The sequence below is a fragment of the Haliotis rubra genome, unplaced genomic scaffold (assembly GCF_003918875.1).
Source record: "Haliotis rubra isolate DU_JTF1 unplaced genomic scaffold, ASM391887v1 Scf216, whole genome shotgun sequence".
NCBI classification, from domain to species: domain Eukaryota; kingdom Metazoa; phylum Mollusca; class Gastropoda; order Lepetellida; family Haliotidae; genus Haliotis; species Haliotis rubra.
The window spans coordinates 3,996-22,082 of record NW_025766181.1 but is presented as its reverse complement, the minus strand read 5'-3'; the positions used below and the strand labels follow the sequence as shown (position 1 = coordinate 22,082).

General features: G+C 40.5%; 1 protein-coding gene across 1 annotated transcript; it reads right to left on the bottom strand.

Moving 5' to 3' along the window:
* Positions 1-659: 659 nt before the first annotated feature.
* LOC124276953 lies at positions 660-16,875 on the bottom strand. Its single transcript, XM_046712611.1, has 8 exons — positions 16,749-16,875; positions 15,821-16,073; positions 15,363-15,524; positions 14,023-14,203; positions 3,322-3,512; positions 2,594-2,827; positions 1,889-2,006; positions 660-1,217 (listed from the first exon to the last, which is right to left on the bottom strand). Exons 1-8 carry the CDS (start codon positions 16,838-16,840, stop codon positions 1,105-1,107), a joined length of 1,344 nt encoding a protein of 447 aa, XP_046568567.1. The 5' UTR covers positions 16,841-16,875; the 3' UTR covers positions 660-1,104.
* Between the last annotated feature and the right edge of the window lie 1,212 nt (positions 16,876-18,087).

Below are 18,087 nucleotides of genomic sequence, written 5' to 3'. Positions count from 1 at the left end.
CGACAATAGATACCTCGGTGATGTCTCACCCACCCATGCCAACGGCCCTTTTCAGGGCCACCAACCCTGCTCGAAAGAAAACCTGAGTGACAAAGCTTGAACCACACTTCTCTAGGCACGCCATTGTTTTCCACGCACGCCATCGCCCTCACCACTCTCCCTCCCTCCCTCCCTCCCTCCCACTCTCTCTCCCTCCCTCCCTCTCTCTCTCCCTCCCTCTCCTTCCCGTCCGTCTGCCATCTTGCATTGCGTCTACGCTCGCGAGATCCTGCGAGATTCCACAAGATCCCACCGGATGGGCCGCCATCTTGAACAGGGTGTCCTCGGAGGTGACGTCATGGGGATGCGCGCGCACGCCGGAACCGGACGTGACGTCATCACGATGCGTGCACACACCGGAAACGGAAGCACCGGAACTCAATCCTTACATTATAATTTGTTCTCCTAAGGGCTTACATTATAACTGTTATCAAAGCTTTGTGCACATTACATTATTCGACCAGGGAACGAGTCTTCTTGCCGGTTACGGAAAAGCCCATTTGTGCTGTATTTAAAGCGTCATGCAGTATGCTTAAAGTAACAGTCACTGTAAGCATTTACTCAGATGAATAATGAATGTAGCTGTAAGACATCAATTCTACCGATATCAAACTCGAGCCTTGAGGAAAGAAGTTATTTATTGAAGGAAACGTTATATTATCGATACATAAATGACAAAGCGCTTTCGGCATCGATTAGAAATCGACATGATTAGATCTCATGAGCATGTCCCATTGAATCGCTATCAAATAGTGGGGATATCAGGTGTTCGCGAAAAAGAGAGCAAAAATCACAAAAATTACACACATAAAACGAATGTTAAGAACTGTGATATAATTACATACTTTTCAAAGACGACAGAATATAAGAAAGCGATATTAATGATATTAATGTTCATTTCGCTATTTTGTTAGGTAGACAGAAAAGGGTCAATATATATGTTTATATATATATATATATATTGATTTCCTGGTTGGACGTTGTCAGTTTCTGAACAAGATCTTCTGTAACTTTAGATAGAATAGCAACGTATTTTCTTGAATACTATTGTCGATTGATTACAAGCTATAGGTAATAGATGATGACAGGTGTTGAAGCGCCAAGAAGCCACATTAAGATGGACATCCTTCTTCCCCAGGTTGTCCCACCATTGTCCATGATGGGCGTGCAATCATCACCTAAAAATATTATACATATGTGAGAATTGGAAACAACTCACGAACTATATAAGCCAAATATTAACCAGTTGTAAAAGATGTAATAATATACATTCTTTAACGAACGTAACGGAACACAAGTTATAAGAGTAAATACCAAGTATTAGAAGAAAGATTGGCGACAGACATTCTAAACATTGTATCCAAGAACGTAGAACAAGTTACGATTAGAAATCGTCTGCATGATAGACACCGACGATTTGTGTTCCCCTCCCATTACGCGTACTGCTAGTGAAAACACTGTGGAAAGTGCAAACCGTGATCCATATTGTACAAGAAGGGGGTTAATGTGTACTGCTATCGGGACAATATAATGACACCCTTTGATGTCCCGATTGCAAGGCGTGTTTTGTTGGTGATTAGGTTTTGGGTGATGGGGTGGTGTTCGTGGTGGAAACGACCGTGCCCAGCCTGACGAATATGCACTGCTCTCTTGCAGCAGCACCATAAACAGAAGAAGGTCATCAGGTCATTTCCGAAGCTCTGAGGCTTCGTGAGTTCAAGACTGGGATGTCATACGCAAGATGTTCGTGGGAACCTGGTTTCATGGGTCTGCTGCGTTAGCGCAGGCGCAACAGACCCAGGGAACCAGGCTGTGTTCGTGGCTGCACTGTGGGATGATCATGTCTTACCGCCATACGTATTCATCCAGTACCCCCCGTGCTCGTTGGCATGACAGATGAAGCAGGGGTCGTCTCCTCTGATTTCACCTTCACGTACACATTTCCCTTTATGTGTGCAGTATCCGCCCTAAATGTCAGAGTGGAAAGTGAGATGGGAAGATCACATTTAAGAAAAATTCTGAAAATGCTTATTTTCAAATATTCGTCAGGATTCCAATTAATACAACCAATTTAGTTCCGTCCACTTTTACCACGAGTAATTATGAAATGTTTATTTCATATACAATTGTTAACGTTCCCAGAAATCTCGATTCTTCAGGCTTTGATAGAAAGTGCTATACATTGTAAGCTTTATATGTGAGCAAGTGAACGGTGTTTACTGTCAGTAATGTACCAATTTATATTACGGGTTGTATTTCTTTGTGCTCCAGAAAGGAACCGATCATAATTTATGGCAAGAGGGGTGTAGATTATTTTCAAGGAAGAGCATGTACAATGTGAATGGCCCCCACCGCACCCCCAAATTTATTGTAGAAAGTGACTCCTGCATACTATGTACAAAATCAATGACACCCTTGTATGTGTGACCCTTGTAAAATGGGTGACACCCCCCCATCATAACATCAACACCACCACCCCCAGCCATAGGTTATGAAGGGTCCCTTATGATATATTTATACTAAATTTGAATCTAAATTAAAAGAGGGCATTAACCTGTACTCTCCATTCCATAGTGTCCGTGTCGACGGTGACGCATGTCGAGTCGTACACAAGGAACCGCAACTCATTACTGTAGGCGCGACCATCTTGAGACACTGACATATTGTAAGCCGTGACAACGTCGTCATCTCCGGGGTCTGGCGTTGTGCATGTCACCTCACTAATACTCTCGAACACTGCCCTTGGTGTTGTACTGACTGGAGCGGCCAAGTTTCCATCCCGTGTTACCTTTGTTTAATTACACAGTATTTGCATCAATAGCAAAACAGGCACATTTGATGTAATGTACAAGTTTAAGTTATTTCAGTTTTAGCAAGCGTGACACAATAATAAACTTATACAATACCATTAATCATCACAAGACTATTCTGTTTCAACCATACGATGAGCTGGATATTGTCAGATGTTTAAAATCGTGCACATTAATATTCTATTAATAGGGCAGTGCAGTTAATCAGGCCTGCACGAGATAATCCAGTGATTGGCATCATGAAAATATTGGCATCATCCTCAATTAAGGTATGATTGGACACATCCAGCCAGGTCACGAAACATGACCATCTGTGCCATTCAGTGTTCATCGCTATAAATTAAACTCTTTACTTGGAGACCCCAGTGGTGTTGAAGTTAACTGAAAGTGACAACGATAGTCTCACTGGCTGATGTTCTTTAAAAAATATAAGAATGGATCTTATGGTTTTCTATTTCCAATGACATCTTACCACATATTTCTTCATTTGACATTTTGAAGTTTCTTCACCACTAAAGATGTCACCCAACACCGCCATCTCTGCACACCTGCCCGTAGCTAGGTCACATGTACCTCCCTCGCTGTCGTCGACAAGAACAGGGGGAATGGACAAATCAACCGAACAGTCCCCTCCACCGAAGCCAGTGTCACAATGACACAGTCCTGGAATTATACGTATGTAATGGCCATGAATTCTGAACAAAGGAGGATAGACAAACAAATATAGCACAGGATGGCATGGCTCAGTAATTCTATGCAAATTGCCTCCCTCAGGACTGACCGCAATCCTGAACGTAATCTGGTAATATGAGAGAGCGAGTGAGGTGAGTTAACATTTGACGTCACCTAGGCAATATTTAAGCCAAATAGTGACGAGAAAGGTTTTGCATACACAATAAATACAAGTTATTAAATAACCAGTCTTCGATCAAGGATTGTACAATAACTAAAATATTACAGATGGTGTTTAAAATTAGCATGTAAATCTAAAACGATTTTATTTACGAAGACAAAATGCAATATAAAAACAGGCTATAGGTCGCCAACAACTGAAGGTAGGTCACCATACTAGGGACCACGGGGACTTACAGTGCAATTGCTACCTGCATGGACCCCAGTTGGATTACACCATCCCTTCAGCTGCTGGCAATTGTGGGAAAATTTAGCCATAATTTAATATAATAAAAATACTACGTTGAAAAAAACCCTGGTAAGTTTAAATTTACTTTTTGGGACTTACCTACCCTCTCAGGAGGACAATAATTTTACGATACTTTAACCCCCCTTAAGATACAGACACTCACAATCGCAGTTGTTAATTTATACTACCATTTATAAAATTCCATTTATTTATTTACAAAACATATTGTTCACAATGTATCTAATACTTCTATTTCATTACAAAAAACAAGTATTTAATGATAATTGATAATTAACCTTATAAAAGAGATCCTTAATTGTTTTGACATTCAAAAACGTATCCCTTTTCATGGACAAATCAATATAGTCAAGCACGTCTTGCATCGTCGCATTGAGACCTCTTCAAATCTGGACTGACAACCCAAGTAGGTCTAACCGATATTTGCTTTACTTGATGTAATTTATTTATGCCTACTTGGAGATATATGATCTAATGGCAGCTTTGTAATCAGAGTAGTGGTGTCACAGATTTGTTAAGTGCTGCCCTAGCAGCAGCAAGATCAGCCATTATGTTACCAGAAATGCCAACGTGGCTGTGTAACCAACAAAAGACGATGTCGTATTGGTCAATAGCAAGATCATTATATAATTCAATAATTTTAATTAAAAGTGGGTGTTTACAGGATAGGTTTTTTGATAGCATGAAGGTACGAAAGAGTGTCAGTAAAGACTATATATTGTTTATATGTAGGGTGTTTTTTAAAATATATATTTATGAGTCGTTAATATGGCGTTTGCCTCAGCTGTGAAAATAGAGCTGTTATCCGGTATTCTAGAAGAAATTGTTCTGGATCCAATTACAGTGGCACAAGCCACTGCGCCACCTTCCTTTGGCCCATCTATAAATAAAGTTTTGTATGTATTATATTCACTTTTCAATTGGTTAAATTCTTGTCTATATTGGAATTCATTTGTTTCTGATTTCTTGTAAGTTGTGTTAGGTCAACTTGTAGCTTCATCATTTGCCAAGGAGGAGACGAAAGAAGACAGGAAGGATATATATATATTTTGCTAGCTCAAAGCCAACAGCAGAAAGGAAAGATTTGATTCTTATTCGTAGAGAAATAAGAGATGGCCTCTTGTTGAACAGATCCTCATGATAAGAATTAACAACGCAGTTAAATGCAGGGTTAGAATCGTTTGAATATAGTTTTGGGATATACTGTAAGGATAATGTTATACGACGTTGGTTAAGAGATGGCTCATCGGCTTCGACGTAGAGACTGTCAACAGGAGAAGTTCTAAAAGACCCAAGACAAAGTCTTAGACCTTGTAGGTGGTCAGAAACTAAGGTTTTAGGTTGCTTTTGCAGGCTCCACCATATACGATGGAGCTGTAATCAAGTTTCGAACGCATGGGTGATCTGTGTATGTGTAAGTGTAGGAGGGTAGTTTGGCTCCCTCCCTACTTTGAATTAGAAACGATTTCCAACAAGGCATGTGACTTCAGGCATGTATATATTTTAAGTATTTAATATAGTAAAAAAGAAGAGTAACATTTAATAAAAGTGAAAAATAAGTTCCAAGAACCTTGCCTCCTTCACAACCTTGATTGGTTTGCAATTTAAAAATAGTTCTGGGTCCTTAATCGGATTATTTTTTACAGAAATTTATACAGTTAGTTTTTAATTTCGAAAATTTAAAGTCGTTTTCAGTTGACCATTTATGAATTTTGTTTAGAGATATTTTGTATCTGCCTCTTTATTGTATGCATATTTTTGCCACGGAAAGAAACATTAAAATCATCCAGAAAAAGGGAACCATCTACTGAATCCTTTAAGACCGTTCAAAGACCGTTTATTTTTATATTGAACGGCGTTACAGACAAAATACTGCCTTGTGGGACATCCTGATACTGATTGTAATGGTTAGACAGAGTTTTACCTACTTGGACTTGAAAAGAGGTAATAGACCTCTCAAACCACAAGCATGTAATTCAACAGTTCTTTTCTTTTTTTTCGGACACTACATTGTGTATTTGTAATTAACTTATTGGTTTCCAAATACCAAACTGATATATTATTAACGATTCTTTCCGTGGTTTTACAGACACAACAGAAGTTGGTCTGTAATTTAAAGGATCACTATCATTCCGGCCAAGTTTTGGTATAGGGATAACAGGCTTACTTGCCTGCTTACATTCATTTTTAAACCATGGTTTGCGAATATATGGACTTGTAGAGGACTTTGGTATACTTTGGTCAGCAATGTTGTTAAGTATATCTGAGAACATCTCTTCGCTTTTCGCAAATACATCATTGTTTACGTGATCAGTACAGATTGTCTTATATATTCACCAATCAGCCCTGGTGAAGTTCCTGCTTGGTAAAAGTGGATCATCACCAGGGTTGATTGTTTTGGGACTGGTGGGGAAGAGGTCACTCCCACATAGGTCATAATAGACCATCCATTCAAATTCATTATACAAGATGGAGTCAGCGAGTGACAGATCCAGGGAAGAATATGTTCCCGTAGCTGGATGTAAATATGTGCTTGTATCGTCGTTAAATATACATAGGTTATTATCTGAAATGAATTCTTCAAGGATTTGACCTTTATTATTTGTATGGGCACTTCCAAGCGGGTTGTGTCTGTTATGATGGCCCATGATGAGACATGGCTTCGGAAGTTGATCATACAGATTTTGAAGTTCTGATTGTTCAATATTAGAAGAAGGAGGGATATACAAGCTGCACAATTTCAGGGCAATATGCAGAGTCAGAGTCACGAACAGCTACAGTTTGGAGATTGGTACTTAAAGGGACAGGGCTACGTATAATACCCTGCAGTACCAGAATAGAAGCACCTTCAGTTGCTTCATCTCCTGGAGGAGAAAAGAAGTCATAGGAAATGTCTTATATCAATACGATTTAAGATAGGTTTACTGAAAACAAAATGTCGATGGTTTGAAATCTTGTATTCGTAACTGTAAATCATTATAATTATTCTTTATTTCTCTACAATTTCACTGAACAATGGTATTTCAGCTACTCATGGAGGCTCAGCTGAAGATCGTGAGTTGAAGTGGTGTCTACTCCAACGGACTGAGGGATTGACCTCCATCTCCAAAGGTCCAAATTGATTCTGACTCTGTGTTGATTCTGTGGCACATTCTGGTTCAGATGGTGGATCTACTGAAAGCCGTGATGTGATACTCTCTGTCAGGGAGGACGATACATTGATACATTGAAGATGTCCATTTGAAAGCGATGGACTCAAGAGTGACTGGAATCGAGTTGTCTTTAGTGATGAATCAAGATTTACCCTCAGATTCGCTGATGATAGGTGTAAATGTAGGAAAATCATTGGTGGTATGCGGTTGTGAGAGTTGCGGTTGTGAGAGTTGCGGCCGCTTTGGGCGCAAGTGGAAAGGGAGCACATGGCATATTGGATGCGATGAGATGCAGTGCCAGTTGTGACCTCGGGATGTTTCTCCTTGCGTTTGATTGTAATTTCAAGTTGACATGTGTGATTTGCGATGTTTTTATGAGGCCCTCGACAGGTCTCCGTAAATAAACTATTTGACACCAAGCTGTCTTGCGATCTATGATCATGGGATATAAGTTTTCAACCAACGACAGACCGTTACAGTAAAAACATTACACGGATCATCCGTCTGATGTGAGTAAAACAGTTTCTCAGATGTGAGTAGCTTCATTGAACACTTTGTAGTGAACTTTTATCTATGAATGAGAAAGCTTATTTCTTATTACCGACGTGTGCCGTGAAGTTTGTACACGATATACCTCCAGCTGTAACCATGACTGTTTTAGGATTGAAGTGACTCGTCCGATGCAATTCTGACTGTAATGTGGTATTACAGAATAATAACAGAAATTGCATATGCATAACGGTGTCTGACAACAGTGCATGACTATCAAAATGAGTGACAGTATATATCTGGTCTGAAATCCAGCCACAGTCGTAAATCTCGTGCTGATGCGGCAGCAGATGTGGCAGCGTTAAAGGTAAAGTTACAGTATGTTGGTAATGAAGAAAAAACAAGATCTGAAGTGGAAAGAGTTAAAACTATGAAACATCTAGCAATAGCAGAAGCTAGACTGTTTGCACTTACTCAAGCTGATCTGGAAAATACAATTCCGTATGGCAAGGATGATTCAGACGTATTTCACAAGTTCATAAACACGTATCTAAGACCCAGGATGCAATGGATAATGTTAAAATATATGTTGAGTCTCTCCTTACACACCTGAATCAGACACATGTTGTTGACTCTTCACCACAGTTGAACACTCCTATAATTCAGAGAGCAAGCAGAAATCTTGAGGCAGAAAACTCAAGACCTACCCCAGGTCTACTTGCGTCTACAAAACTTGATGCATCTGCCAAGGAATTTGTTCCACAGGATGTGGCAGATATAACAAGATCCTTTGCACAACAGATTAACCTAAGCCGATTACCTCCACCCGAACTAGGCATCTTTACGGGAGACCCTCTAATGTTCCCAAGTTGGAAATGAGCTTTTGAGACATTAATAGAAGGTCCAGTCATTCCTTCATGCGATCGCATACACTATTTGAAGCAATATTTGGGCCGTGCAGCTAAGGAGGCAGTAGAAGGTTACATTCTCTTGTGTACAGATTAAATCATATAACGAAGCCAGAGCGCTTTTGGATAAACGTTTCGGTAATGCCTTCATTGTAGCCAATGCTTTCCGAGACATGCTAGACGCATGGACCAAAATTGTGGGACGTGCTGGCATTGCACTCCACAAGTTTGCTGATTTTCTAAAACAATGTGAAATCGCTATGAAGACAATCATTAGCCTAAATGTTCTAAATGATGACCATGAAAAGCAAAAGATCCAACAAAAGTTTGTTACCAGAGTGGTTGACATACAGATGGGGTCGGATTGTGTGCACGTGGCGAGAGCAACACTGTTCATTTCCTCCGTTCTGTGACTTTTATGGCTAAGGAAGCTGACATTGCTTGTGAACCTGTAACCTCTTTCCTTGCTACAAAGCCACACAGGAAATCGTATTCTGAACCCATGAAATTCCACAGAGAGCGCACCAGCAGCACGTTTTCTACTGTGGTCACAGCTCCACAAGGGAAAGACAATGTACTGAAATGTCCCTTTTGTGACAAGGGGCATGATACTGAAAAATGTAGGTTGTTCCTGGATAAGTGGATAAGCCAATAAGGGAACGGAAGGAGAGAGAAGTGGTTGCGTTTTGGATGCCTTCAGGAAGGACATAGATCACGTGACTGTAAGCAACGTAAAATGTGTTCTACTTGTTCCAAGTTCCATCCTACTTCTCTAGCCACTTAATCAAACAAACTCTGTGAAAGCAACTAGCGCTCATTCAAGTGTCTCTTACAACAACAGTGGACAGGGCGGCAAGTGTTCAATGATAGTGCCAGTTTGGGTATCTCATTGTGAGCAGCCTGAACATGAAAGACTTGTTTATGCACTAGTCGACACACAATCGGACACAATCTTTGTGCTGAACAGTGTCTGTGATGTTTTGAACCCTTCCATGAATCTGATGTTATCTACCATGTCATCTGAGGATCCAGAAAAAGATAGCAAAAGGATTAGTTGTCTAATTGTGCGTGGATTTAATTGTGAGGTTAAGATTTCTTTGCTTACAACGTACTCAAGGGAAATCATGCCTGCAAACAAAGACCACATTCCATCTCCTGTGAAGGCGTGATTATGGCGTGATTATGGCCTCATTTGCAGAAAGTTGCAGATGAGCTTTTGACATTGAAGTTCGCCTATTAATAGGTTACAACTGTTCCCGTGCATTGACGCCTCGTGAAGTCATTCCTTTTGTCAACGATAATGAGCCTTATGGAGAGCGAACTGATGTCGGCTGGGGCATAGTGGGAACAGTTGACCACAGCCAAGTTGAGAACTGCGATGATATTGGAACAAGCCATAGAGTATTGGCATGCGAAGTTCCTTCTAAGTTGCGTGTGCCTACGATGGAGAAATGTCCAACGAGTCTTTGTGTCACTCCAGACAACGGTAAAAAGGAGTTTGTGCCACGCAGTGCGACACAAATGATGGAACTTGATTTCAGTGAACAAAGGTCTGAACATGTGGTGTTGTCCTGTGATGACAGGAAATTCCTTTCAAAGATGAAGGAAAGCATCCATCAAAGAGATGCCAATCACTATGAGTGTGCACTACCATCCAGAAACTCTAAACCAAAGCTTCCAAACAACAAATCAGTGGTCTTGCAAAGGTTGATGCAACTGAAAAAACGGTTTCTGATGAACCCCAAATACTGGAAGGATTTTGCCACCTTTATGCAAAATATCATCAAGTCATTATCTGGACATGCGGAGCAGGTACCAGCTTTTGAGCTCAGTGATGATAATGTGTGGTATCTTCCTCAACACGGACTATATAACCCCCAAAACCAGGACAAATCAGAGTGGTCTTTGACTGTAGTGTGCGATATTGTGAAGAATCACTCAATGATCACTTGTTATGGGGACCCGACTTGATCAATGCTTTGGTTGGAGTTCTTTGTCTGTTTGGAAAGGTGCAAGTTGACATAATGTGCGATATTGAGCAGATGTTTCATCAATTCAAGGTTGATGAGTGTGATCGAAATTATCTTAGATTCCTTTGGAGGGACACACAGGATCTAAAAGGACAACCTACTGAATCCAGAATGACCGTCAATTTGTTTGGTGCAACTTCATCTCCCGGAGGTGCGAACTTCAGCCTGAAACAATTTGCTAATGATTACGAGGATGATTGTGGTGTGGATTCTGCAAACTTCCTACGAACGAATTTTTATGTGGATGATGGGTTGGCATCAGTACCTACTACAGAGGAGGCTGTAGATTTGATCAATAAAACCAAGGACATTTGCGCCCACCCCAAAGATGTTATTGCTCATCTTACTACAGAAGACAAGGCAAGTGGAATGAAGAACATTAACCTGTCGACAGATTCTCTACCTGTGGAAAGAGCATTAGGTGTCACATGGTGCATCGAGTCAGATACGCTGCAGTTCAGGATCATATTGCAAGATCAACCGCTCAGACGGCGTGGTATATTGTCTGGGGTCAGCTCGATCTATGACCGGCTGGGTTTCATCGCTCCAGTAATTGGAAGTGGAAAAGCAATTCTACAACAGATGTGCTGGGACAGTGCAGACTGGGATGATCTGTTGGCACACATTCTGAAACAAAAATGGGACCAGAGGCAAAATGACTTGTTTCTTCTGAAAACCGTTAGGGTCGAACGATGCAACAAGCCTAAAGACTTTGGGGAAGTGCAAAGCTGTGAAATGCACCACTTCTCCTATGCAAGCCCTGAAGGTTACTGTCAGTGTTCTCATCTGAGAATGACAGATGGCAAAGACAGCATTCACTGCACCTTTGTCATGGGGAAGGCTCGCATCGCACTTTGAAGACAGTGACAATTCCCAGTCTATCGACTGATGTAACAGATTTGCAGTGGGCGGAACGTGTGATAGTAAAAATGGTTCAAGAAGAATCATTTCCTGATGAGGTCAAAACTCTGAAAACCATGATGACATCTGAGAAATCTGACAGACAGTGTGCGAAAGACAGTAAGAATGCTCTGAAGGGAACAAGTCCAATGTACAAACTTAACCCTTACCTTGATGCTGATGGTATTGTGCGAGTCGGAGGTCGAATTCACCAAGCTGAATTGTCTGATAATTTGAGGCATCCTGTGATTGTGCCAAAGAACCACCACATCACAAATCTCATTATACGTGATTGTCATGAGAGAGTCGAACATCAGGGACGAGGAATGTCAAGTAATCCAATCCGATCAACCGGATACTGGATAATTGGCTGTGGATAAGCAGTCTCACACTTCATCTCGAAATGTGTGCGGTGTAGGTAATATAGAGCTTCTGTGCTGGATCAGAAAATGGCTGACCTTCCAACTGACGGAATGAAGAAAGCACCACCATTTTGACCTATTGGTCCTTTCTACCTAAAGGAAAACAGGAAAGAGCTGAAGAGGTACAGCGTCTTGTTCACCTGTCTAGTAGGCAGATCTATTCACGTCAAGACAACAAATTCTCTGTGCACCGATTCTTTCATTAACTCCCTACGTCGTTTTATAGCCATACGTGGACCTATTCGTGAACTGCGATGCAACCAAGGTACTAACTTTGTTGGTGCCAAGAGAGAATTTGAAGAGGAACTTGTGAAGGACTTCCCTCTTAAGGGAAAACTGTGATTACTTCCCATTCGGCAAATCACATGGGGAGAGTATGGGAACCGCAGATCTGCACTGTTCGCAGCTACTGTCACCTCTCATGGATACAGCCGGTGGGCAACTGGGCGATGAAGGACTACGAACCCTTATGTCGGAAGCTATGGCAATAGTCAACAGCCGACCTTTGACTGTGGAGCATCTCAATGACCCACTATCTTCAGAACCCCTGACACCCAATCATCTCTTGACGTTGAAAACTAAAATCATCCTGCCACCACCAGGACAGTTTCAACGAACAGTCACGTACTCGAGAAAGCAGTGGCGACGTGTGCAACATCTTGCAGATGAATTTTGGCATCGTTGGAGGCATGAATTCTTGCAAACACTACAAGAACGACAAAAGTGGCTGCGACCAAGATCTCTCCAAGTTGGGGACATTGTGCTAGTCAAAGACGAGAATTTGCCTCGTAATCATTGGCAGGTTGCTCGTTTATGTCACGTCTATGCTGATGAGGACAAACATGTTCGCAAAGTCAGGGTAGTGGTTAGGGATAGGTCTCTTAGTGCAAAGAGAACGAACCAGCACTGTGACATATCTGGACTGACTGACTGTCTGAGTTTGGTTTTACGCCGCTTTTAGCAATATTCCAGCAACATCACGGTGGGGGACACCAGAAATGGGCTTCACACATTGTGCCCATGTGGGGATTCGAACCCGGGTCTTAGGCGACATATCTGGAGAGACGAATCCAGAAGTTGGTTCTGTTACTTGAATCAGAAGATTGAACTTTAGTTTGGTTATGCTGTGTATGACCTTTGCATATTGTTTCAGGAGCAAAGACTTGTTTGTGCCCTCTGTTCCGAACAGAACATTGAATATATTATTTGGATCATCTTATGTAATGTAACTCTTTAGCTTTATGACCTTCATTTTTGGAAATTAGTGATACTAATTTGGGAGGAGTGTAAATGTAGGAAAATTATTGGTGGTATGTGGTTGTGCGAGTTGCGGCCCCTTTGGGCGGAAGTGGAAAAGGAGCATATGGCTGCAATGTGATGCGGTGCCAGTTGTGTGTGATTCTCCTTGCGATTGTAGTTTCAAATGTGCGATTTGCAATGTTTAGATCCTCAATGTTTTTACGAGGCCACGACAGGTCTCTGTAAATACACTATTGGACACCAAGCTTTGTTGCGATCTATGATCATGGGATTTAAGTTTTCGTCCAACGACAGGATGAGAGTGTGGTGGCGATGCCGTGAACGTAATGATCAGTGTTGTGTACAGGAAGTTGGCAGATTTGGGAGCGAAAGTGTCGAGGTTTGGGGCTCTTTCTGTGGGATTGCCCGTTCCCGACTTCTGGGAACCTTAATGCTGCAGGTTACCGCGACCAGATGTTAGCCCCCGATCTTATTCCATTAATGGCAGCACATGGTCCAATTCTGCACTTTCAACATGAAAGTGTTGCCAACATGCCAGACTCCATACAGCCGTCTTCACCAGGAAGTACCTGCAGAACGCAGGAATCAACGTTGACTGGCCGTCAAAACCGCCTGATTTCAATCTAATTGAGCATATCTGGGAAACTCTTGGTAGACGTATGCGCACTCTCAAGAACCAACCCCGGAATCTTGGTGTTGTTTTGCAGGAACAATGGCGCCAACTCCCCTATAATGTGTTTGTAGCAAATGAGATTTATGTGTATCCTCAAATGACACATATATGAAACAAAATTTTATTATATTCAGCTTTGATATTGGTGGGATATTGCGAAGTGAACGTCTAATTACTCACCGTCATTGCAGGTACCTCTTCCATTACAATCATGCATACATGTGTCTTTTGTTATTTTATCAAAGATGGATGGTTCACCAGCCGTAGACTCTCGGAGGGCAGGGTTGAGCATGGCTTCACTTACACATTTCACGCGTACGCTTTCCAACGCCATAGAAGTAAAATCTGTAGTACCGCTGAGCTACGAAAGTAATGTAATCTTCTCAGTAACCTACTAACCTGCACATATACAAATATTTGATTCTTGTGTGTCACACATCAACATATTTTATAACAACATGTACAATTTACACGACCTGGAACGCACAGATTCGTCATAAGAGAAAACACCTTGCCACACAAGTGTTTGTTATCTAACGTGTCGATTCCCAAGTTGAAACAACAAGTTAACATACCAGAATTCGGGCTGATAGCCACAAACAACAAGGACATGTGATGCAATAAACAGTTGTATTCTAGAGTCACCTACGCTTACAAATTGTTACGTAGAGATTCCGAGGTTGAAACTACAAAATATCTGGGAATCAGTTGGTAAAATATGTCCTTGTGAAACAACAAAAAAATAGGGATAGAATGGCATATGATTAACAAGTGCATTCTAAAATTAACAAAGTTTCCAAATCACAACACAGAAAGTACAGTAAAAAAATCTAAATAAAGCGGCAATAAAATTCAAGGGCAGATTGGTATCATAAACAGTGATTACAGTGTTGATATATTCATCTGACTGTTTCTGCTCTTCTGGTATATACGGTATCACTCTTGCCCCTCATCTCTTATTACATTTGAAGCTATAAGAACAGCTTTGTATGTGATGATCATACCCAGGATACTCTCTTTAGCCTTTTCTTCTGTCTCCGAGAGTTTAATATTACCATCATTGTCTATATTGCTGTAAACACCTATTAACTTAATATGAACCTGTATTACCGACCTATTATACTACCATAGCGTTGTACTGAATTGGTGAACTGAATTAAATTTAGAATACAATTGTTTATCACAGCGCATTTCATTGTTTCTTGTTGGTTTCACAACAAACTCTCTTACGAATTGATTCCGGGTGAACTATTTAATCAAGACGAAACGATATAGAAACCTTCCTGAACTCTCTCAAACTACAGTGGGATATTCTAAAAGTCAACTATCCTAAGCAGCTCCACATTTCATAACTTAAGGAATAGCGACACATGAAACAATGTTTGACTTATCTACCCATAATATCTCACCCTACTTCGCAGGAGCTCAATGAAACATTTCCGTTACTAACCTTCATGCTGTTTTTACAGTTGTACTAATGTGTTAAAACCAGTTTTCATGAGATCTATAAGTAACCTCACCTGAATGTCATTCACACAGGTCTTTATACTGTCGGCGACGTTGACACCCGGAACGTCTTTACACACCTTCACCGACTCAGCCTTGGAAAACCTTTCATCGCAATAGTCCTGTGCCGAAGTCAAATTCCAACCATTCGACCATTCGTTAAGAGATGTAATTTGCTGAAACAAGGACATTCGGATTAACAGATGAATTACAAACACATTGCATTATCAAAAACCTGTTTCAGAACTCAGTCTCTCAAAATATCCTTTTTCATTATTATGGGAAATTACTATTACAAGCAGGGTACATATGAAGAATCCGACTATATGATACCAATATGCATATGAACCATTGATTAAGTAGCCTGATTAAAGCTTACCGGGATCAACTACATACAAGACATGTATTTCTGAATGTCTTCCGAACTTGGTTGTACATTACAAGTATGCAGAAAAGTAATGTAATAGTTTACCCTTTTGATTCGTTTCACAAAGTGTTGTGCCATGCGTTTCTTTCTCTTTGATATGATGCAGTTTTTCGGCTTGATATCCTCAGCTCTGGCTGGAGTTACGCACGTCTCAGAGGCAGCCATGGCGGCACATGTTATACTTGGATTTTGAGGATCTGTCTCTCGTTCGCACGTGCAGTATTGAAAAAGCGGTTTATAGGATGTCAATCCGCCGCTAATAATGTCAGGGTCAAACAGGTTATCTTGGGCCGTTACCCTAGAACACAGAATACTAGTATATGAAATGGTGCATTTGTATCACATTTGGCTGGCAAGCTTCGGCATGGTATCAGGAGCCCAAATATTTTATTATCTGAATAATATGACGGATGAAAAACATATTCGTAATGTAACTGAGCAAATATCTATTTCACTGGAGTATATATTCGTTAATCCTGTCGTAGATCACATTTTCCAAATAACATCCATATTGATAGCCCAGTCATAGTTTTGTTAAAAACATTCAGCAACAAAATCAAAACCATGAGGAAAATATCAAAGCAACGATTCAGACGATGTGTTAAGCATGTGTATCAATTATTTTCAAGTAGTGATCATGCCAGGTTTGCATGCAAATGTGAGCATGTCACAAACACATGCAAAGGCACGTTTTTTCTTCATGTGAAAAAAACACATACGAAGATATTCCACAGGTAAAACTAGCGAATTGTATCGGGCCTCTGTTTTGACACTGATACATGTAATTTCAAAATACCATCCACTTTACTCTGGAATCAAAAACCTTTTGAGAAAGATGTGTATGACGTATGGATATGTTATGTATTTAGCGTGCCTCAATGAAGTCATTCCTGCATGAAAAATGTCATATGGACTTTATAGGGTATTGGTAACATCTATGATCAAAACGAACCCTCAGTTTAATGTTTAATACCTCCACGATTCTGCAAAATCATCGGTAGAATGAGCAACGGAATCGTCTCTCTTTATCAAGTCGTCGTCCAGTGTTGATATTTTACCACACATACCGCGGGACTTTTCAACGTCGTTAACAGAGGATGTAACATGAACGTTCAGAAAATATGGATCGTATGAATGTAGGTCAACATAAACTATATTTCCAGTAGGTAGAAGGATCTGAAAGCGTAAACAGATACAAATACAATAGACAAAATTTGTATCGATATGAAAACATTGTAATTTATCCATGTTAGTGTGGATATTTTCAGCAAATGCATGAAAATATTTGACATGTTTTGTTTTGTTATTTTGTTAAGTGTTTTTTTAAAGAAAGCCTTAAACCATATGATGTTGGTGCATCATTGAGCATTAGATCACTGACCAGTTAATCTGGATCTAATCCACATTTAAACAGTGTGGTAACTAAGCAGTCATGTCAGAGATACCAAATGAAAATCTTAACAGGCTGATTATTCATAAACTTTATAGGAGTTAATTTGTTATGTATTTCATGATGATCAGATATTGTGGGAAAACACCAACCACGTAACTACTCCATTCTCTTCTAACTTGCAGCACTTCTCCCGAATCTCCACAAGCCGTGAAGCCGATGTGCCAGGTGAGGGACTCACAGTGACTGATCGCAAACACGGTCCTTCCTGCTCGAACTGCCACGCCACATGTACAGAAGGGACCACCACCCACTTCCGTGCCACAGTCTTCAGTTTGTATTTGTATCTGAATCACACAAGGTAATGTAACACTCATGATACAGGCACATCTAAATGCACGCCCTAGTCCATAAGCTTACAAAAGCGTTAAAACCATAGCCAGAACCATTAAGAAAACTAGTAAAACCGGATTTCGAATGTATTTCTGCTGGATGTTTCAGTCACTGAAAGTAAACGTCCCGACTTTCCCGGCCTCGTGGGTCCAAAATCGTGATTACCACCTTTCAGTGCTGGTTGAAAGTCACAAATGACCCAATTAGAATATGAGCTTCCATATTCATACAAATATAGATCTTATGTAACAATTAATAAATTGCCGTGACAAAAGGTTTAAGAATCCCCTTTGAACCAGCAAACTATAACACAGACAAGTCTAAAATATTCAATAATATATTGAGCAAACAATGAGCAAGCTGCAATGAATGACAATACAGATATTTAGTACAATGCAATTGAGTGACAAATCTAAAGTAATGGGTAAACAATATGAACTATTAACTCAACAGAGTCTTGGCATTTAGCAGATATTCTAATTGAAGGTAGCTTACAATGTCAGTAGACAATCGGTCTTGACGATGTAGA

Bases quoted from the DNA above. Each gene is read 5' to 3' on its own strand.
- LOC124276953 (XM_046712611.1), bottom strand. From the start codon at position 16,840: ATGTGTGGTAAAATATCAACACTGGACGACGACTTGATAAAGAGAGAC. The intron at 14,204-15,362 runs GTGAGGTTACTT...TTACTTTCGTAG, and splicing joins CCTGTGTGAATGACATTCAG to CTCAGCGGTACTACAGATTT. The intron at 2,007-2,593 runs GTTAATGCCCTC...TCTGACATTTAG, and splicing joins CTATGGAATGGAGAGTACAG to GGCGGATACTGCACACATAA.